Source organism: Azolla caroliniana, unplaced genomic scaffold (assembly GCF_043228905.1).
Source record: "Azolla caroliniana isolate FFs.n. ecotype wild unplaced genomic scaffold, voAzoCaro1.0.p SCAF_22, whole genome shotgun sequence".
Classification (NCBI taxonomy): Eukaryota; Viridiplantae; Streptophyta; class Polypodiopsida; order Salviniales; family Salviniaceae; genus Azolla; species Azolla caroliniana.
Window position 1 is genome coordinate 1,654,902 of NW_028230457.1, and position 24,099 is coordinate 1,679,000.

The window sequence follows — 24,099 nt, forward strand, 5'->3', positions numbered from 1 at the left end:
CCATTATGGTCTGGTTCATCCTTTCGGCCAGCCCATTTAGTTCCGGCGTCTTTGGCACAATAAACTTGAGTCGGATTCCCTTCGACCAGCAGTACTCCTCGAACTTCCCCCGGTATTCTCCTCCATTATTTGCTCGAACCGCCTTCAGCTTCCGACCGGTTTCTCTTTCCACTCTCGCATGGAGCTCCTTGAAGACAGATAGCACCTAATCCTTCGTCTTCAATGGTGAGACCCACAGCTTCCGGCTATGGTCATCTATGAACGTCACGATGTACTGCGATCCGGCATGTGACTTTGTGTCCACTTGACACAGATCAGTATGCACCACCGGTATTCTCCTCCGTTATCTGCTCGAATAGCCTTCAACTTCCAGATGGTTTCTCTTTCCACTCTCGCGTGGAGCTCCTTGAAGACGGATAACAGTTGATCCTTCGTCTTCAATGGTGAGACCCACAGCTTCCGGCTATGTTCATCTATGAACGTCATGAAGTACTGCGATCCGGCATGTGACTTTGTGTCCACTTGACACACATTAGTATGCACCAGCTCCAATGGTGCATTCCATCTCATCGGTGGTCTTGACCAGAAGGAGGTTCGGTTTTGTTTGCCAGCCAAGCAATCGGTGCACTTCTCAAATTGCACGTCCTTCACCGGAATGAGATTGTCTTCAGCAAGTCTTTTCATCCCTTTCTGGCTCATATGACACAGTCTTTTGTGCCACAGCTCACCGACAGTGTCGGATGTTATGTTCATGTTGTTCGGTCGACAATTACTACTTTGCCGAAGTTGTGGTTAGACGAATAGATACAAATTAGTTGTAAACTTATCGGTGATAACAAACACCAAGATCGTGGCTTATGTAATTTAGCTTAGACTGAAGGAAATAGATGGCAAAAGCAATTCGTACACAGAGGTTTCCTAATTAAACTTTATATTACTAAATACAATGATAGATTTTTACAATGCCTTCGATTCCTTTTATAGGTAACTCGAAGGTCTTTTCTCATCAAGAAATCCTACTGCTTATAATTATCAAGAATTACAAAACTTCGTAACTAACTATATCCTATTCGGCTATCTGATGAGTCATCGATCCAAACTGTCGATCCGACTCCGACTCCGACGCATCCATACTTGTCCGGGTAACACTTGGCATGCCCATGGGCCAGGATGTTGTCCTGTGAACCCACGGTAACCCCTTCACTCCTGTTGCTCTGAGGGATGATCTTCCTCCAAATCATCGTCTGCGTCGTCCTACAGAATGTCGAACAATGAGGGTTCCTCTTCTTGTGGTGCCTTATTGACATCGTCTTCTTCGTCTTCGGTGTCCTCCTCGTCGTTGTTTTCCTGGTGTGCTTCTTCGGTCGATTGTCTTGGATCTGCTGAATCCGGTGCTCCGAGTCCAGGTGTTTTGCTTACTCTTTCGGCTTCGATATTGTCTAACTCGATGGACGTATCGACATCATGCTTGTCGAATTCTTGCACGATTTGGTTAACTTCTTCTCTGAAATAAGCCGCCATGTCGTATAGGTCTCTAACAATATCTTCCTGAACCGTGGTCATTGCTTCCTCCGACATCTTGAGGAAACCTTTGCCTTGAACTTTTCTATTTTCTCTATCGGCTTGTAATAGTTGAAGCTCTGCAGCTTGCGCCGACCATGTTTGCCAACCCGTCTCTAGTGATTCATTGACCAATTTTAGGTTGTTAAGCTGGTGACGTCTTATGATTGCTTGAACTCTGTCCTGAGTCATACTTGCCTCAAACTGTGTCGTTGCCAATGTTCATCGTAAATCAGTGATTACTGCATTGGTATCGCCTTTGGCCTGCATCAGTTTGGCTTGTGCCACTAAGAGGTCAAGTCGCCTTTTCTCGGATACCGTTTGAACTTCTGCACATCGCATTTCCAGCTTCTCTTTCTCCTCATTCCAGTCGTTCTGCTATTGAATAATTTTTCCGTTGATTTCTTCTATCAGTTTGGCTCTTCCAACCAACTTTGTTGTAAAACAAGTCTCTACTTGTTTCGCATTTTTCCTTGTAGCCTCTTGCTGCTGGAGTAACTGTCGGTGTAAATCTTGTATCAAATTATCTTTTTCCTCTAAGCATTTGTCGGTCGCTGTTTTTGCCGACTGTAATCGATCCTCCATTTCTCTGGATCTGTCTTCGGCCTTTTCTGCCCTAATTTCCGCTTCTCTTTGTGCTTTTTCGGCTTGTTCCAACTTATGTTGTAGCTCTGAATCCGACTCCAAAGGTTGGCTTTGTGACTCTAGTTATAATATCTGCTCTCTCATTTTCTCTAGAACCACTTGTGCTTCCCGCAGTTTACCCTTCAACTGCTAATTTTCTTCATGCTTCCGTGTATACTGTGCATTAAGCACATGTGTTGCTGTTGTTGCCCTTTTGTATAATTCAGCCATATCCTTGGCTGCTCTACTAGCCTTTTCATATTCCCTGTGGACTTCGACCAGTGCCTCATGTAGTGGTGGCATCTGGATGGCTTCACCTTTATTTTTAGCATTTCGTTGTCGACCAATTCTATCCACTTCTGCTTGTTCATTGGGTTCGACAGCTCCACATAATGACTTTTGGATCATTATTTGATCCCGGTGCTCTTGCGCCATTCTTTCCGAGACTTCTTGGAGTCTTTTAGCTAACCATTCTATCACTTCATATGACGTTCCGAACTACAGAATGGCAGCTAGCTCATGTGTTGTTGCCAGGATGTCGGAAAAACCAAGTGCCTCTGGCACCATTGCCGTTGATACATGCCCTTTCTGAATTCGTGACGTGTTATCGGGATTGACACGAGGTACTTGTGTGCTTTGGGAGGCTTGATCGTCGGTTCTCTGTTTCTTCTACGCCGGTTCTTCTTGCTCTGGTCTAGAATATATTTGGGACCGTTGTTTAACCCTGCGCTGCTTCGGCGGTTGTTGCTCTGTGTCGACTTGTGTCGATTCTTGCAGTTGTGTTTGTTGCTCACCTATCGTCTCTTGTTGTTGCGTCCTCGGTGGTTGAAACTCCGGGTGTTGAGTAGTCGGTTCCTGGTCAGGTTCGGGTTGCGGTGTCGACTGTTCCGATTTTTGTTGTTGCCTTGGTTCCGATTGGTCGAATTCGGTCTGAGTGGTATCGTCCTGTGCCAATTCTTCTTCCCTCCACTCTTCCTGTTGGACTTGTTGTCGGGTTCGGGATGACTGTACCTGAGGTGTCTTACGCACCTCTGATCGGTTTTCCGCCTTTGGAGCCGGAAATAATATCGATAACCAACGAGCAAAAATCTTCTTCATTGGTTTTCCCTTCTGAACTCTGTACAGTTGCTCTCTTAGAGCTTCTGCCGATAGTAGCCCCCAATCAAAAGCTTCTCCTTCATAAGCGGCGATGATAAATCCGGCCCTCTTTTTGGGCATACAATAGAATCTCGGACTAACAAACCCTACTTCCAATAAAAACTTTGCAACTTCATGAAAAAAGACATTCCTACCTCCTTGTGTCTGATACGCTTTGGCGGAGGGCGAATACTCACCAAAATATGAACGCAATCCTTCTTCTATGATCTTCTTGACAACGTCGAACCCGCCTCTTTGTCATCATATGGCAAGACTCGAACCCATGACCTTATGCTACATGGGTCGAGCTCTTACCATTAGACTATGAATTGTAATTTGTAGGATATTATTTTCATTTATGCTTTATCATAGAAAATTGATGTATATTCCAGATCTCTCTAGAACATTCTAGAAGCTTCAGGATTATTCCTAAAAACATTATAAAAGGAGGCACAAGGCATTGTTTTGAACCAAATTGGTTCAACGCCAGTCTTAAGCCTCTTAGCCGATTTGTACTTATCTTTTCACATAATATAAGAGTTGCTGTCATCATCCTTCTCTCTCTCTCTTTCTCGCTATCTCTCTCTTCTCTTCTCTTCTCTTCTCACTTTCTCTCTCGGGAATCTTACGCAGTCCCGTCCTCTTAGTACTAATAGTATTGCTCTTCTTTAGTACTAATTCCATCTCTGCTTTAGTACTACTCCTGACAGTTTGAACCAATTTTTCCTCCTACCCTTTTCCCTATACTATGGCTACTGTTAGCGCCCAAGAATATCAATCCGTTTTCTCCGACCTACAGTGCTTAAAAGAAAATTTTGTTGCCTTGGAACAAGAAAACCAACGGCTGATAGGGGATCTGCAACAAATCTCTCTAGAAAAGCAACAAATGCAGCAACAACATGGGGAGTTAGCGTTACAGGTGCAACAACTCGAAGCGGCATTGCAACAACAAGGATCAAGTCCCCAAGGATTTCATAAAGAGCCGAAGATTGGACTTCCTGTGAAATTTGATGGAACGCGATCGCAATTCAGGGGATTCCTTAATCAGGTACGATTAGTCCTCCAAATGCATCCTTCCCGATACCCCACTGATGCATCCCGAGTCGGCTTAATAGGCACATTGCTTAGCGGCTCAGCCTTAACATGGTTCGCTCCGCTCCTAGAAAAACAATCGCCCTTGCTTAATAACTTTGAAGATTTTATTAGTGAGTTAAAAGCCTGCTTTGGAGACACCGACAGCATCAGGACGGCGATCAACAAGATCCGGCGATTGCGTCAAGGCGATCGTCCAACCTCTGCCTACGCGGCGGATTTCCGCCTACTCGCTTCAGACATACCCTGGGATGATCAAGCACTAATGGAGCAGTTTCGCTATGGCCTGCGAAACGATCTCAAAGATCTACTTCTAACTTTCCCCGAAGAACCAAAGTCTCTTACGGAGGCAATCAGTCGAGCGGTCCGATGTGACAACTGCCTTTTCGAACGGCGTTCGGAACGTCAATTACAAATACCACGCGCTAGGCCGGAGCCCACTTACGCCGCAGTCGCGGCTAAACCGTTTGCACGAGACATACCTCAAGCAAATACTTCGACACCAATGGAGATCGATACCATGCGTCGACGCGGCCCGTTATCAGAAGAAGAAAAGCAACGACGACGTGCAAATCGATTATGTCTTTATTGCGGTGGACCAGGGCATATCGCAATCAATTGTCCCCATAGGCCAAGAAGACAGGTAAATCAAATTGTAGCCTGTACTAAACCCGAGTCAATTCTTCCCTTAGGAGTGTCTAATAGTATTAATAGTACTAATAGAGTGTTTGATAGTATTCATAGTACTAATAGCCCAAGTATCTCAAATAAATTTGAAATCCTTAGTCAATTAGATGAAGAGTTAAATGATTGAGTCCAGCCAAAATAGGAGTCGTTTGGTTGGACAGCAGCCCTAGATCTGTACAGCCCATTAGTGGTTCCATTCCTTCCAAGCAAGTTAGCAATGTGTTCCTAGCCCAAGTCATTGTTAGTACTAAAAGTACTCCCCCAGTACCCGTCCTAGCACTTTTAGATTCCGGAGCTAATTCCTATTTCATGGATCAAAATTTTGCCCAAGCTTCTCAGATATCCTTAAGAAAACTTCCTTGTCCCGCAGCTGTAGTAGTCATTGATGGTCGTCCCATTGCTTCCAGGAATATTGTAGAAGAATCAGAACCCATTCAAGTTGTCCTAGGTAGTTTTGTGTGTGTAATATCATTTAATATAATTAGTAGTCCAGAGCATCCCATTGTCCTAGGATTACCTTGGTTTAAATTACATAATCCAGCCATAGATTGGAGAACAAGAGAAGTCCGATATCGACCACCCCAAGAATCAACTCACCGAGTTTCGACCATTTCACTCCATCAACTACGCGAAGAAGGACCCAAGGAGGCAATGTTCCTATTTGCAATATCAGTACATCCTTCCAACACTATTAAGAAGGACTCCTCAGTACAACTTCCAGCAAAATATCATCCTTATGCCGATGTATTTGACAAGGTAAAAGCCGGTACCCTTCCTCATCACCGTCCCTATGACTGTCCCATCGATTTACAACCAGGAACCGAGCCACCATGGGGACCAATTTAAAACTTGTCACCCACCGAGTTAGAAGTCCTTCGAGCCTACATAGAGGAGAACTTGGCAAGTGGGTTCATCCGTCATTCGAAATCTCCGGCTGGTGCACCCATCTTCTTTGTCAAGAAGAAAGATGGCTCACTTCGTCTTGTCGTTGATTACCGCGGATTGAATAAAGTCACCATCCGGAATAGGTATGCACTTCCTCTTATATCAAGTCTTTTAGAGCGAGTTAATGGTGCCAAGTTTTTTACTAAAATCAACCTACAAGGAGCGTATAACCTCGTGCGGATCCGACCGGGAGATGAATGGAAGACCGCCTTTCGCACGCGGTATGGGCATTTCGAGTATACTGTTATGCCGTTCGGCCTAACCAATGCACCCGCAGTCTTCCAACACATGGCAAATGATATATTCAGAGACCTCTTGGATATCTGTTTGATCATTTATCTGGATGATCTATTGATTTATTCGAAGACCCAGGAAGAGCACGATTCTCATGTACTATTAGTACTAAAGTGACTCCGCGAGAATGGTCTTTATGCCAAGCTAGAAAAATGTAGCTTTGACTGCAAGCAAGTGGAATTTCTAGGCTACGTCATCTCCTCAAAGGGCATCGCCATGGATCCAGCTAAAATCCAAACTGTACTAGAGTGGCAAATTCCACGGTCGGTACGAGATGTACAATGTTTTCTAGGTTTTTCTAACTTCTACCGTAAGTTTATACAGGATTACTCGAAGATTATTTTACCTCTCACACAACTTACGAAGAAGGGCCAAGAATTTCTTTGGTCCATAGAAGCAGATATGGCTTTTCGGCATCTTAAGAAAGCCTTTACATCAGCACCGATTCTAGCTCATGTGGATACAAGAAAACCATTCATCATGGAGGCCGACGCATCAGATTTCGCCCTCGGTAGCATCCTTTCTCAACCAGGAGATAAAGAAGAGTTGCATCCGGTGGCTTTCCATTCGCGCAAATTCGATGTCACAGAAATCAACTACGAAATACATGACAAGGAGTTATTAGCCATCGTGGATTCATTTGTACAATGGCGGCATTTTTTAGAGGGCTCTCCACATCAGGTCATTGTCTTTAGCGATCATAAAAATCTTGCTTATTTTCAGAACGCTCGCGTACTAAATCGACGGCAAGCTCGGTGGGCGCAATTCCTCACGCGTTTCGACTTCAAAATCACATATCGACCGGGGAAGCAGCAAGGAAAAGCAGATGCACTATCACGGCGTTCATATCTTGCACCTCGTCCTGGTGATGCAACATTTGATCATCAAAAGCAAGTAATCTTGGGACCAACACGATTGCACACGACGCAGATTTTTCACACCCCGATGGATTCACGGATTACCGATGACATACATGCAACCTTGAAGACGGATAGTTTTGCTCAAGACATCCTGGCGCACATTGATACTTCTCGGGCATCGTGTTCTCGGTCTCAACAACCAGGTATTGACTACCGACAATTCGAATATCATGATGGTTTGTTATTCTTTAAGAAGCGCGTATATGTCCCTGATTGCTCCTGTCGCCTTCAAATTGTCCAGCATTGTCACGACACCCATACGGCGGGACATTTCGGTAGTACTAAGACGTTGGAGCTAGTGCAGTGATCTTTTTGGTGGCCCCACATGCGCCGTTTTGTCGACGACTACGTTCGGACCTATGATGCTTGCTGCCGAGCGAAGATGCCACGACACCATCCATATGGCTTGTTGGAACCCTTACCGATTCCAAGTAAGACGTGGCAGTCTATTTGTCTTGATTTTATCACAGATCTACCAGTCTCGAAGGGGTTTGATGCTATCCTAACCATCGTCGATCGATATACGAAGATGGCACATTTTGTGCCGTGTACTAAAGCCATCACTAGCGAGGAAACCGCCGCCCTTGTTATGCGTGAGGTATTTCGGCATCATGGCCTCCTAGACAGTATCATCAGCGACCGAGGACCGCAATTTGTCTCCAAATTTTGGCAGCATCTCTTCAAGATGCTCAAGGTCTCCTGCAATCTCTCCTCCGGCTACCATCCTCAGACCGACGGGCAAGCGGAACGAACAAACCAAACGTTGGAGCAATATCTCCGGTGTTTCCTGAGTTATCAACAGGACGATTGGGCCGAGATTCTCCACTTTGCAGAGTTTGCGTATAATAATGTTATTCACTCCTCGACTCGGGTCTCCCCATTTTTCGCTTATACCGGTTTTCATCCTCGTTGGTCGGTGATCGACACCCCGGAGCTACCTACCAACCCTCGTGTCGAGGATCATTTGGAGAGGCTACACAAGATCCAGATGGATCTCTCTACTCACCTTCGTCATGCTCAACACACACAGAAGACTTATGCGGATCGTCATCGGATTCCCTCCTCTTTTGCCATCAGAGATCGAGTATGGCTCTTACGTCGTCACATCAAGACTACTCGACTGTGCGACAAGTTGGATTATCGACGACTCGGTCCCTTCCGTATTATGGGTAAGATTAATGATGTCACATTCCGCCTTGATCTCCCTCCGCGCTTCAGATACATCCGGTTTTCCATTGTTCTCTTCTTGAACCTTATAAAGCAAACACCATTCCCGATCGTGTGACACCACCGCCGCCCCTGCTGGAGTTGGACGTCGGGCCGGAATATGAAGTTGCTGCCATCCTCAATTCCAAACTTGTTCGCAACAAACTTTATTACTTGGTCGATTTGCTCCGTTATAGTCCGAGCGAACGTACTTGGGAACCCGTCGAGCATGTTGCCAATGCATAGGATCTTCTTGCTGATTTCCACCGAAAGTATCCGGACAAACCCGGTTCGCAATTAGCGCCGACTCGTTCCACTCGTCGTCTTTAAGGGGGAGATAGTGTCATGATATGGCAAGACTCGAACCCATGACCTTATGCTACATGGGTCAAGCTCTTACCATTAGACTATGAATTATAATTTGTAGGATATTATTTTCATTTATGCTTTATCATAGAAAATTGATGTATATTCCAGATCTCTCTAGAACATTCTAGAAGCTTCAGGATTATTCCTAAAAACACTATAAAAGGAGGCACAAGGCATTGTTTTGAACCAAATTGGTTCAACGCTAGTCTTAAGCCTCTTAGCCGATTTGTACTTATCTTTTCACATAATATAAGAGCTGTTGTCATCATCCTTCTCTCTCTCTCTTTCTCGCTATCTCTCTCTCTCTTCTCTTCTCACTTTCTCTCTCGGGAATCTTACGCAGTCCCGTCCTCTTAGTACTAATAATACTGCTCTTCTTTAGTACTAATTCCATCTCTGCTTTAGTACTAGTCCTGACACTCTTGGCATCTCCAACGCCGCTCTTACCTTCTTATTAGTGATCTTAGAGACATTGATTTCTTCCATTAGAGCTTCAGTGTGCAGGTGCGGCTCTGCTTCTGAGACTTTCAAGAATCCTTGTAAATTATTGCGAATGAGCCAGCGACGCAAGTCATCAGATACAGTAATCGGCATATTGTCGTTGTCGATTGACATATCGTCGCTCTGTGGTGGCGGTGGAAAACATTGTGGGCTATGGCAGAGAAGATCAAAAAACCTATGAGCGCGAATACATTTCTACTTCTGTGGTGAAACAAACATTACAAAAATAGGTTTTAAGGAAATAATTCTTTGCATGATGCCTAGGGAATAAAAGTACTATTAATGTAAGAAATGACTAGGTGTACTATGGAGTAATAGCTAGAAATAGCAATAATGACTAATAGAAGCATGCCTCCACTACTTCTTACTTATAGCCTTCTTAAATCATTCCAATATTCCCCTTTTGACAGTTAGTTATGATTTGGCAAGAAAATTTTCTATAGTTTTTTTTTGTTGTTGTTGTTGTTACGTTACCACATTACTTTTCTTCCGATTCAACCTTGAATGGATTTTCCGGCATTTCTCCATGATATGGCTTAAGCTAGAAACCATGGACCCATTTCGGCAAAATCTCACCTGATAGGGTTCCCAGTTGATACGTACCATTTTTACTATTCACGATCCAAATTGGTCATGTCCATCTATACCTAAGTTTACTTGGCATAGCCCCATCCTGGTTTGCAAAACAAGTACCACTTTCCCAATTCCGAATTGAGTTTCGGTCTTTCGTCGGTGTCGATTTACAAATGCCTTCGTTTGCCTCTGCTTGTGCTCCAAAGCTGACATAGCTTGTATTCGGTCTTTTTCTAACAGTAATAAAGATTCCTTCCGAATTTGCTCCGATTGTAGTTCATTTAATTTCTTGGTTGCTTGTATTCGGAGTGTCGGAATCTAGAATTCGATTGGCATAACTGCCTCTAATCCGAAAGCCATTTGGAAGGGTGTTGATTTAATAGATGTTTTGTACGACGTGCGATATGCCCATAAAGCACTATGCAACTTTTGATCCCAGTTCATACGATTCTCATTTACTATCTTTTTGAGTATCGTCTGGAGGGTTTTGTTTGTCGATTCCGCCAATCCATTCGCTTGTGGATAGTAAGCCGTGCTTTTCTTATGAACCACTGCATAGTATGTAGACAATTCATGAACAAGCTTGTTAATGAAATGTGTACCTTGATCGCTCACTAATTCTATTGGGTAGCCGAATCTACACCATATACTTTCGTACAAAAATTTTGTTGTTGAAGCTGCCGTATTATCCCTAAGAGCTTTAGCTTCTACCCACTTTGTGTAGTAGTCAATGGCAACTATAATATATCGATTGCTTGTACTTACTGTTGCCGGTTTGAATGGGCCTACAAAATCCAAACCCCATTTCTGGAAAGGTTCAAGAGATAACACAAGTTGAAACGGCATCCTGTCCTTTTCAGTCGGTTGTCCCATACGTTGGCATAAATCACATTTCCGACAATATTCTACTACATCCTTCATCACTGTCAGCCACCATAAGCCACTGTTCCATATTTTTCTGGCTATGGTTTCTCCAGCATAGTGCCCTCCTGCAATTCCCGAAGAATGACCGATTTTTCGAATTGTCGTACTGCTCTTCTCCACATACCATCTACTCCTTTATGATACAGAGTGTCGTTCAAAAGAAAAAAATTACGACTGTGGCACAAGTAGTTTGGCCATGTAAATTTCCCATGGCTTCGTGAGATGCAGATGAAGAACATTGTTTTCGGCCTGCCGAAATTTCGGGGCCGTAATGGCCAAGTCTGCGAAGCCTGTCAGATGGGAAAACAGCACCGACTTCCATTCCCCAATGAGCGTAATCATAGTCGAAGTCCGTTGGCTTTTATCCACTCGGATGTGTGGGGACCGGCACAGAACGTCAGTCTTGGTGGAAGCCGTTACTTTGTAACCTTCATCGACGACTTCACTCGGCACACGTGGGTATGCATGATCGCGAAGAAGAGCGAAGTCTTCGCATGTTTCCTGAAGGTGAAGAGCCTTGCGGAAAGGGAAACAAGGTGTAAGATCAAATGCCTACGGTCCGATGGCGGGAAGGAGTACTTCTCCGACCAGTTCACATGTTAGTGATGGCGGGAATTCTGAGGAAGAAGTCAATGAGGCCGAAATGCCTCCGTGCGATGAAGAAATCGGAGCTCTGAGAGAGAGTCCGATCTCATTTTAGCTAAGTGGGCCGAATGAGGGGTTGGGCCAAAATGGAAAACCTATTGAAGAGACGGTGAGTAGTGGAGACTCAGTCGTGATGTCCCCGCATAAAGAACCGAGGAGACGGTTTACGTGCAAGGAGAAGGGCAAGAAGAAAATGCCTGAGTACGACTTCAGCAACGCCGAGTCAGTTCAGACCGAAGCTGAAATCGAGCCGATCATAAAGGAACCTTCGTGGAAGAGGTCAAAATCGGCCGAAAAGGTCGTGAAATCAGGTAATCACGAATTACGCCGATCTACCCGCCTGAAGAACCCCGTGAAGAGATACAAGTACAATGAATACATGGCGCACCATTATGGGTACATGATGCGAGTGGCGAAAGTGTGTGAGCTGGGGAGCTACGCAAAAGCAGCGAGAGATGCGAATAGGCATGCCGCAATGGAAGAAGAGATGCGCGCTTTGACTGATAATGAGACTTGGGACCTAGTTGACGCACAGAAGGGTGTAAAGCTGATTGGATGCAAGTGGGTATATAAAGTGAAATACAACACCGACGGCTCTGTCAACCGATATAAGGCCCGCTTAGTAGCGAAAGGCTACATGCAGAAGCATGGCGTGGACTACAACGAGACCTTCGCGCCTGTCGCGAAGATGACTACCGTGCGTGTTCTACTAGTCGTAGCTACGGCAAAGGGGTGGCACTTACATCAGATGGATGTAAAGAACGCGTTCCTGCAAGGTGATCTTGAGGAATAGGTGTACATGGTACAGCCCCCCGGATTTCTATCCGAACAAAACACTTCGGCAATTTGCTGACTGAAGAAGTCACTCTATGGACTTAAGCAAGCCCCGCGAGCCTGGAACGCGAAGATTACGCAATAGTTGCGTAGGATGGGGTTTACGACGTCGAAATCGGACTCTTCACTCTTTGTTTGGCAAGGTCAATATGGACTGGTAAGTCTTCTCCTTTATGTTGATGATTTAGTCATCGCCGGTGCCAACCTGGACAAAATCCACCGTATAAATCCATCGCGGCATCATTTGAAATGAAGGATCTCGAAGACCTTCATTACTTCCTCGAGATCGAAGTGATCCGCACCCCCGAAGGCATATTGATCAGCCAGCATCATTACGCGTTGAATATGCTCTTCAAGTTCGGGATGGCAAACTGTAAGCCCATCTCGACCCCTCTGGATAGAAACGCAAGCTTCGCAGAGATTCAGGAAAGGCATGCGACCCGACACAGTTTCGATAGATTGTCGGAAGCCTCATCTATTTGACGATTACTTGGCCAGATCTTAGCTACCCAGTCGGCTTAATCAGTCAATTTATGTCACAGCCTACAACCGAACACTTTCAGTGCGCGCAAAGGATATTGCGATATGTCAACGGCACAAAAGACATGGCGTTGCTCTATCGAGCAGGCATAGCCGAATAGTTAGTCGGCTAAACAGATGCCAATTGGGCCGAAAATGCCCATGATCGTAGATCCACATCTAGATACGCATTCTCATTAGGAAGTGCGGCGATCGCATGGAGCAGCAAAAAGCAGCTGACAATGGCACTGTCGTGCATGGAGGCCGAATATCGAGGGGCGACTGTCGCTACGTGCGAAGTCATTTGGTTGAAATCGCTATTACGAGATCTGCATGTAGAGGTGTCTGATCCGACGACGATCTATTGCGACAACCTCAGCAATATCCACCTTGCGAAAAACCCTGTGTTCCATGCAAGGACCAAGCACATTGAACTGCATTACCATTTTGTCTATGAGCGGGTTCTTTCAGGTGAAGTCGAACTAGTGTATGTTCCGACGGATCGGCAGGTTGCTGACATCTTCACCAAGCCTCTTGGTCTCAACAAGTTGGGAGAGCTAGGAATGCGTCACCTCGACACGCCGAACTTGAGGGGAAGAAAGGAAGAACAGGAACAAGAGAGTGAAAGGAGCGGAGGTGTTCATCACAGTGGAAGTGACCGTGATGAGGAATCGTATGAAGAATTCGATTTCAAACCGGCTGAAGAAGCCGAAGAAGAGAGCAAGGGCAGCAATCGTAGGGAAGAGTTGAGGATAGCCAAATCAGGGGGACATACAGCCAAGAAGGGCGTAAAGGCCAAGACCAAGATGTGGTCTGATGTAGTCAAAGGCCTGAAGACTGAAGACGAATTGGAGACAGCCAATACCGATGAGAGCGGAATTGAATCGGAAGTGTTCGATTCAATCTAAATGTTTGATTCGGATATGCCGAATCAACTGATGGCCATGCGGAGAAAAGGGCAGCAAACGACGCGCCGACACCACGACAACAAGGGAGCTAAGAAGGGTCAGATGAGCAGACAAGCCGATGTCAAGATTCGAACTCTTGACATGACCATGTTATAATCGAGTGTTATGTGTTAACCACACATCTAGCATATAATCATGTATATACTTCCTCATTGTAGGTTTTAGCAAGCATCATGTGCATAATTTCTCCCTTGTATTATTTACACTTGGTACATGCATGTATACCTACTGCCTACATGCTCTATTGTATCACATGCGTGCAACAGGTATGCATGCCACTTAGTATAAATAGTTGAGTTCACCTTGAAGGAATTCAAGGTGAACAACGCCAGTCATGGACATATCAATCTAGTATTCTCGTTTCGCCCATCTTCTCTCCTTAATCTTCATCTATATCTTTATGCTCTTGTGTCATTCCGTCATCGCTCCATCGTAGCCTCATCATCTATGCTCCGTCTTAGTCCGCACTTGGTGTGTCCGTGACAGTTCGTTCACCTTCCAACTAGAAGCATCACCCGTCTCCGTCATCGCCTTTGCTTCTAGAGTTACCATCGTCACCGTACCATCATCAACATCGCTTCATTTCCTATCTTCCTCGCCATTTCTATCTCCTAGTTTCTTCTCATCATTTTCATTGGCTTTTAGTTCTCCTCATCGTTGTCTCTATTTTTTAGTTTCTTTCTTGTTCGTGTTCGTGTTCGTGTTCGTGTTCGTGTTCGTGTTCGTGTTCGTGTTCGTGTTCCCGGTGAGGCCTACACAAGGCCATTCACTCCCGTTGGTGTTCGTGTTCGAGTTCCCGGTGAGGGCCGCATGGTCGCTCACGCACGTTCGTGTTCGAGTTCCCGGTGAGGGCCGCATGGTCGCTCACACACGTTCGTATTCGAGTTCCCGGTGAGGGCCGCATGGTTGCTCACACCCATTCGTGTTCCTGTTCCTAGTGAGGGCCACATGGTCGCTCACTCCCGTTCGTGTTCCAATCTCCGGTGAGGACCGCACATGGTCGCTCACTCCAGTTATTTTTCATGTTCCACATCCCGGCGAGGACCGACATGGTCGCTCATGCCCATTGCGGCTCATGTTCCAATTCTCGGTGAGGACCACACATGGTCGCTCACTCCAACTATTGTTCGTGTTTCAGATCCCGGTGAGGACCGACATGTTCGCTCATGCCTGTTGTTTTTCATGTTCCAGTTCCCGGTGAGGACCACACATGGTCGATTACTCCCGTTTGTGTTCTTGTTCCCGGTGAAGGCCACATGGTCGCTCATTCGTTCGAACTCTTGACATGACCATGTTATAATCGAGTGTTATGTGTTAACCACACATCTAATATATAATCATGTATATACTTCCTCATTGTAGGTTTTAGCAAGCATCATGTGCATAATTTCTCCCTCGTATTATTTATACTTGGCACATGCATGTGTACCTACTGCCTACATGCCCTATTGTATCACATGCGTGTAACAAGTATGCATGCCACTTAGTATAAATAGTTGAGTTCACCTTGAAGGAATTCAAAGTGAACAACGCCAGTCATGGACATATCAATCTAGTATTCTCGTTTTGCCCATCTTCTCTCCTTAATCTTCATCTCTATCTTTATGCTCTTGTGTCATTCCGTCATCACTCCGTTGTAGCCTCATCATCTGTGCTCCGTCTTAGTCTGCATTTGGTGTGTCCGTGACAGCCGACTGGATGGGTCGAGGCGCGCGAAATCGAACAGGTCGAGGAGCACGAGTGAGGCGTGAAGCCAGAAGGAACCGGAGCATAGATTCGGAGGAGCGGACGGAACCTCAAGTTGAGCTTGAGGGAGAGTGTTGAGACACAAGCTCAACATTCGATGTGTAATCGGGTGCATAACCCAGCGTGTAAACTGGGTGCGTAAAACCGTGCGCACAATAGGCCGTAGTGGTGCGTAAACCGCGAGGCCGTTGGAAAGATATTCCGCATAGGAATATATTTTGGGAGTTAGTGTAGAGCTCATTTATGAGCGGTCAAGTACTGTCAGTACTTGTGTCAGCCCGATAGTCAGGGCTTGTATAAAAGGTGCTCACTGAGCACGATATATGTACAGAGCGTCATTATTTTGAAATAGAACTGAGTTGTCTGCTCTCTCTCTGTGTTTTCTGCGTTTACCGAACTGTCTTATTTCTGAACTGTGTACTCTGCACAGCGATGGCGACGGTGGCGGCGAGGGGGGGGTTGTGGCGACCACCGCCCTTCGGAAAGTTGTGGTGAGCTGAGCTTCACATTCAGCTCTGCGCAATTCAGCTCCTGCTCCTGCACTCGCTTCGTTCTGCTGTGTGGTGGCTGCTGCTCCTCCGCTCTTTTGTTAACACTCTTCCCCGGAGGCCGCTGCCTCCATTGCTCTGATGCCTGCCTCCACTGCCTGCCTGACCTTTGAGCATATTTTTCTTTAGAGTTTGGGTTTTGATCTTGTTTTGAAGAGTGTAAGAAACATAATGAGGAGGTATTTAATGAGACGAAGGTCATTTATACCCTTTGATAAAAGGGTTTTGATTGTAATTGGACTATCAATAATATCACCCATAGTGATAGTATGAACCATACATACCATACTTGCATTCGCATTCACGAATGGTTCATCCTAAAACTCCTCCTTCCAAACCCCCAACACACTCAATGAGTCGTAGCCTCTCAAGGTGTAGAAAAAGAAGATGATGATAAAAAATGAAAGTGGAGAGCGATTGCCCCACCCCTTTTTTTATTATGTAAGATGTCACATTTTCTTTTTATCTAAGGTGTCACACAACGATAGCCAAATATATATATATATATATATATATATGAAAGCAGACTTATAAATAGTAGAGTAGACTTATAAATAGTAGAGTAGCTATAGATGCTTAGAGTATAGATAGCCTGATTTGTATATGCTATTCACCTAACTAACTAATGGGAAGCAGTTTTTTCTCGGAAAAAAAAGAATGAAATCTACCAACCCAAAAAACTCTTTAAGATATACAGAAATCTTCTAAACTCATTAATTGGTTTGCAACAGATTTCTGAGTTATGTATATATATATATATAGATGTCTTAGAAGATAATAATATATATATATATATATATATCAATATGTAGTTAGAAGATGGTCTTTATCTTCTAAACATATATATATATATACTCAGGAATCTTTCGCAAACCAATTAATGCATCAATTTTGCCTCTAAGTTGATTAATCAACGGATTCATTCATGAGTCAAGTTTCATTTCTTGCGTAAAAATTGATGATGATGTCTAGTACCTTATAATATTATATGTATACACAAAGATGTCGACTTGTAAGTTACCAATCTTAATTATGCATGTTAATTTTTTCCCCGTGGGATTAAAAAACAGATGAACATGAGATGGGAATTCAATTTCCGAGCTCTGCTATATTTACAAAATTATGGTGCCCAACCCGCCCCCTCCCAAATTCATCCTCTCAGAAATTTCAAAAGAGAGTCCCTGCTGGGGCAGCTGATTCGGTGGTGGTGGTGGTGTCGTCGGCCGGGATTAAGGCGGAGGAGATCGGGGATCGGCCCAGCTCATACGCAACTCGTTGCCGGAAGAGCTCCCCGTTCTCACGCTCCTCCACGGGGGCATCCAGCGCCTCATTGATGGAGCCCTCTATGTTGGCATAGTACCCGGCGCTGTTCCGGTACAGCTCCGCCACCATGCCCATCTGCATGTCATTCGAGAAGCTCCCGGCAAATGCCGCCATGGCGCTGCAGGCGGCCGCCATTACCCCCAAATGCTGGGTGATGCCGATTGGGCCAGTGGCCACGAGCACCGGCTGTGCCGCGTTCAGGAGGGCCGCCGCCGCCGCTAGCATGGGCGCCGCTATAGCCAGGGATTTGTTGATCTTCACCACGTTCGTCGCCCAACTGGTGTACGTCTTAATGTCCGAGCGGCGGAGGCGGGCGGCGACGCCCCGGAGCTCCGCCTCCAGGTCCGCATTCCAGCCGCCGCTCCGCACCCCTGCTTCTTCTTGGGCTTCGGATCTCTGGTCGGGGACGATGGGGCCGCTTGGGCGGGCGAGAGGGGCGATGAGCAGGGGAGGGAGCATTTGGGATGGGAACTTCTCGAGGCCGCCCGGCGTGAGCGGCATGGGGAAGGCTTTGTCCAGCGCTTCCAGGCGGCGGCGGCAGTCCCGCAGAACAACCGCCGATGGCTGCCGGAGATACGGCGCCGCTTTGATCGCATAATCGATGTCGCTCACCAGTTTGCGGAAGAGGCGAGCCGCGGTCCTCTGCTCCTCGGCCAGCTGAGAGGGCTGGAACTGGTTTATGACCGACATCATGGCGGCGCCGCCGGCGTTGAGAAGGGCGGCCGGCAGGGTGAGGCTGGCGACATTGGCGGAGATTTGGGCGGCCGCCATGGCGCCGCTGAGGGCGGCCAAGACGGTGGCGGTCATGGAGGTGGCGGTGAGGGTGTGCTGGAAGAGCTTGTTCCAGTTGTCGCGCTGGGTGGCCAGGATGGCGTGCATCTCGGCTCGGTCGGAGGCGGCATTGGCCACTAGGCGGAGCTCCGCCACGCGGAAGGCCTCCGCCGCCGCCGCCGCCTCTTCAGTGGCGGTGGGGCTGGGTTGCTGGCGGTGGAGGGGGGTGTGGGCGTCCCAGAAGGAAAGGGGGTCATCTCTCATGGAGGTGTAGCTACTGCTGGCAGCGGCGGACTGGTCCTGCGGGGGGGTGAGGCGCGGCGGCGCTTTGGTGGCGGAGGAGGAGGAGGAGGAGGAGGAGTCGGGGGTTTGCTGAGAAGCATTAATGGCGCGGCGGCGGAGGCGAGAGGTGGCAGAAGAGAGGGAGATGAGGCGTGGATGATGATGCGTGAAGGAGTCGTGAGAATTCGGAGCGGCGGCGGCGGTGGCGGCGATGGCGGCGATGGCGCTCATAGCAGGCGGCGGAATATATAGAGAGAGAGTGTGTGTTGTTGTGCTTCTATTGATGGCTAAAATTGGAGATAGAGAGATAAAAATAGAGACAATTATTGCTCGCTCTTTGTTTTGGCTTGGCTTTGGTTCGATCTCTGTGTCTCTTTGTTTCTTCTGTTTTTCTGTCTTTTGCTGCTTCTTTCTTCTTCTCTCACAATTCCTTCATATAAACTCATAGAGACACATATACATATTTATATACTACTACTACTGCTAGTACTCTACTCTTCTTCTTCTTCTTCTTCTTCTTCTTTTTTGTTCATGTGGAGAAGAACAAGTCAATGGTCAAGTGGTGTTGTTTTGTCCATCCCCACGAGGTCCTTTTTTTCTTTGCTCTCTTTCTTTTTTTTGAACAAGCCCACCTTCTCTCTCTTTGATGAAAATAAAGAGAAACACCCAAAGTCATGGTATTGTATTGCAATTACACTTTCTTTCTCGCCTCTCTATGGTTCGTCGTCCCATGTGAAACGGAGCTTTCACTTTTACTCCTGCCCAGAGAAAAGACGGTTTCGGTCTCGGGATCTCACACTCGTTAACCCTCCTGCCTCAGAGCGCCCCCGGGGAAGTTGGTCGAATTAAATGTCGCTTGATTTGCCTGTGACATCTTTTGTATGCCATTACCACCTGCCCCCTTCCAACCTTCCTCTGAATGACGCATGCTTTGTGGAGTTCTCATGATGGCCTAGCTCGTGTCACCATCATGATCCCGAAGACTTCCTCAGACCATTCCATTGGAAAGAGCGACGGATAGTGTATACAAAGGGCATGGGTGTAATCAAATATGTGTTCACAAGTTTCTAGTGACCAATGAAGATAAAGTAATTGCAATGATCTATAACCAATCATGATAAAACTTCCAAATCTTTGCTAGAACAATTTTTATTTTTTTTTCCATAAAAATTATCCTCCATTAGTATTAAGATTAAAGTAGCCAAAGGCAAGATACAAGATAATCTAACATTACAATGAATATTGTGCAGCCAATCTTTCTAGATAAAGATAAAGGCAAGATATAAGATAATATTGGTGAACTTCTCCCTAAGTAATATTGTTGCCCTACCAACGTCCATATCACCAAGTAATGTTGATACCATGCCAAAGCCCCTAGCATCAATTCCATCGTATTCAACATGTAGTGATATATCTTCTTTCACAATGATTCCTTGATCGCTGCTACATGTAAGAGTTCATCTTATCCAAATGATCTAGATGAACCTACCATATGAAAATATTGGTTCTCTACTCAATCCAATCTCCTCAGACCGTCATGAAAATTTGCTTCTACCTCCGCCACCATCTTCGCTCATCGTTGTATAAACTAAAAACAAATAAATGTGATTCAAAATATTTCCACATCAGCCACCTCTCCATTTTCCATGAAATTCTTGTATAGACAACAACAACAAAAAAAATAGTTGTCCTCATCCACTCATGACATTTTGCTTCAACCCTCGACAACATCCTCACTCATCCTTTCAAAAATTAGTAGTGATAAATCGCTAGAACAATTTATCTAGGAGATAAACTCTTTGAATTCATCAATGTATCGTACATACCAGGGCTCCAAACATCTACGAGCTTCGCAGATTTGGCATATGTTTTTGGCAATGAGTTAATGGAAAATGAAGCGATAATTGGAACACTTTCACAAGGCACCAATTTCAAAATCGTCATGGGAAGGGAATAGACACAAAAAATTCAGGATTTACTATGGCAAGCTTACCATGGAGAACATGTGTTTATTTCGTGTTAGATGTTTAATACTGACAAACTAACAAACCAATAAACAAACATGCATAGTTTTTAGATGTAAAATATCCTAAATGTAATATATATTGTTGTTGTTGGTCATAACATCTTGAATTGACAAAGCAAGCACCATGGAGAACATGTGCTTTTTCATGTTAAAAATAACTGCCACATAACAAGCACCATGGAGACCATGTTTCATTTCACGTTTCTCGCATACACGATACATACTTTTCTAGATCTAGTCAATGTGGAATGTAATATTCTGCCTGTGGTGATATGTATTTCGAGCATGGACATGGGAAAGACCATGGAGAACACGAGTTGTTTCAAAGTAGAGTTTCACATGCACCACACATTGTTTTTTATGCTTAGTGTCTTCTCTATCAACCGTGTTGCATATCTCCCTTACCCTGTGATCCTAGCATGGAGACAATTCATAAATTTCCTCAATATAAATTTTCGCATGTGCGTCTTAAGCATCTTATTAGGATGAACAAAATTCTTCATCAAAATGTGGATCCTCATACACAAATCTATGGCACTATATAAAGGGAAGGATGGAATCATACAATCTATGTGGGAACTATCAAATATTTGTAGATTGATTGGGTTACATAGGCTTTTATCAAGATTTCTAACTTTGTAGTGCCTCTGGAGCACATCATATACACAAACTCATATGTGAGAAGGAATCAAAAGTGTTGTGGTCATCTTATACACAAACTCATGTGTGAGAAGAGATCAAAGTGTTGTTGTGGTGGTGCGAAATCACATTAATCCACACTAATGCACCATTTGACGAAGTCATAGGATGGTGAGCTCATACCATTTTGGGAATCCTAAAAATGCACCCACAAGATGCTTGACTACCTTAGCTACATATGAAAGAAAGGTTGCATGTAGTAGGGATAAATCCATGCATGGTTAGAGTTTGAAGGTATGCTCTTTCTGGAATCATATTGGACATGATTGATATTCACGAATAAAAACTTTCGATTTTGTCCAAACTAACTTAGGATCCAATAACCATTAGTTTGACTTTGTACTATGATTCCTATGCTCATTCTTAATACTAAATATTAAGTGCAACACCTAATAATTGAAATGCATCCTTGATGTACAACGCATATTTGTTGTTGCACTATATTGTAGTATAGTTATTTGAATATTGTCATTCATAGAAAGATGCGTTTAATGTTTTCTTTAATACAATTGGATGTAAACTACAATTTGGTTATTATACTTAGCCTTAGTAATACTTTAAAATGTCAAAACATTCAACGAGTACCATAAAATGCTAAAGTATTCGATGTTTGGAAACTTAGAAATGCCTTAAAGCACAACAATCGCTTGAAGCTATCTGGCTAAGAAAAGCACCAAATGAAATCAAAAGTCTTAGACAATTATCTCTTATTCTACCAAAACATCTCTCAAATTAGTTACGGAACCATGTAGTTTTCTAGAAAGCTAACATTGTCAACATAGGCCAAAACATGCATGTGGCCTTGATAAAGTTCTTTCTCTTTGTAGAGAAAAAGCTTGAGTGAAAAGTATAAGTAGAGATATGGACTTGGATTTCATCATGTATATAACCTTTAAATTTCTCTTAAATTTTCTTCTAAGATCTAACTTGATGGGAAACGCTACTAATTGTCCATATAAGAGACATACGTAGCCTGCATCGTCAAAGTTGAAAGGCTTCCATTTCGAACCACAATTTTTCACTGTGATTTGCGTAGCCTTCTCATAAGTGCTTTTTGTCCTTGGAACCACTTTCTCATTTTTATGTCATTCCAAAGGATAACACTAGGTGCTTTGGTAAAAAATAATCACGAATGTGCTACAAAAATATTTACCATAATATACGTGCAAGATCTACACATGATTTCGTTCTTAGCCGTACTAAAGACACCTTTGTCTCAGATGCACTATTAACTTTTTTGAGATGGTTCAGCGAATTAAAGAATGAAGGAAAAAGTATGACGTTAGGAATAATGTGTTTAGATGAAGACAAGACGATGTATCAAGCAATACTATCCATAGCTTTTGATATCAAAACCACTTTTCAACATCAAGTTAATAGGCATTGTGCAACCTCTAGACACTCTCCCATTATTAGAATCTCACAATTCCTTGAATGTCCAAGTGTTGGTTTCCCATTATCCATACTATCTTTACAACTGTTTAGAGATTCAACCGTGGAAGATGGTCAAAATGGAAAAACATAACCTAGAAACTCATTATTATCCCCATGATAATGAATCATTGCAGACTTTGGCATATACATCAAAGTTGTTATATTATGTTGCAAAGTCTCATTAATCGATTCAATCAATACATATTTAATGTTGGGTTTATGTGTTGCCATACAAATGGTTCTAATCCTTTGAATAGTTATGACTGTTTATAATTGTTAATTTCCACTTTGTACATTCTAGATTTCACCCTTCTATTTAGCGAAGAACATGAATTCATTTATAAACAACCTTTCACTTTTTTGCAGCTTGTATGTTGTGGTATGCTACTTCTTATGTTCATGGATCTTTCTTGGACCTTTGGATCATTACACTATTTTATAACCTTTACTTTGTGTATTTTTTACTCCAAGATTCCTTCTAACAACTAGGCTCTTAGTTTCATTCACTTATTCCAATAAGTGCCGTAATTTTTCGGGCAAACACAACCAATCTTCAATAGAATCAATTTACTTTGTAATCATTGTCAATGATCCATCACTCTTCGATATTTGCATATTATTCTCAAGGTACATCCAAAACCATCTTTGTAGAGGTGGTCTTGTTTTCCACAATCACCTTTGTAATGGGGCCTTTGACGGGTGTGGGAATGGGCATCAAGTACGGATTTGGAGGTCAATCTTGTTATGACATTTATGAATTTGACTGATGAACATTCTTACAACATACATATACAGATTCTGTAGGTAATGCACGAATGTTGTTGGAGGTGCCTACCTATAAATGAACATCGCGATTCGCACACTCAAATAGCCTAAATGGATAGGCATATCTTACAACTTGCAAATCATGACATGTGAGGTGTTGTTGTCTATTCACATGACACAAATGGTACCATCTTATATTTGATACAAAGTATGGAGTGCATGTTATTAGATTTTAAGGTTTTTTGCTAATCTTGAAGAGGTGGCAAATGGGACAAATTCTATGATGTGTACCCTAGTTTTTACTAGCAAAATTAATCTCTAGCAAATAGTATATCTTGTGGTTTTGCCAATAGTAGACTAAATCATCAATATGGTGACCAAAGCTGAATAGTCATATTGATTTTTAAATCATTTGGACGAGCTAGGATGGTTTATTGGAGAAATCATGGTTGGAAGTTTAGAAATAAGGAGCATCCTAGTAAAGCATACCATGTGAGAATGTGCAAGGGAAATTACATGAATGATACAAACGCAAATCCCGACTTGTCGTTACTTTTCATATGTCTATCACTTTTTAGCCTCGGGCTACGGAAAACATTAACTCGTAAAAGCATTTTTGAGTGAAAATAAATCTTAGTTAAGTGTGATAAACTTATAAAGACAACAAAGTCATGATATGATGTTGCTTGGCTTATACGTCGAGATCA

At 44.0% G+C, this 24,099-nt stretch overlaps 1 protein-coding gene across 1 annotated transcript; it reads right to left on the reverse strand.

Annotated features, from left to right (window-relative positions):
• Window positions 1–17,238: 17,238 nt before the first annotated feature.
• LOC147849749 (putative F-box protein At4g22030) lies at window positions 17,239–18,852 on the reverse strand. Its single transcript, XM_087337276.1, has one exon. The coding sequence runs from the start codon at window positions 18,697–18,699 to the stop codon at window positions 17,260–17,262; it is 1,440 nt and encodes a 479-aa protein (XP_087193402.1). The 5' UTR covers window positions 18,700–18,852; the 3' UTR covers window positions 17,239–17,259.
• Window positions 18,853–24,099: the final 5,247 nt, after the last annotated feature.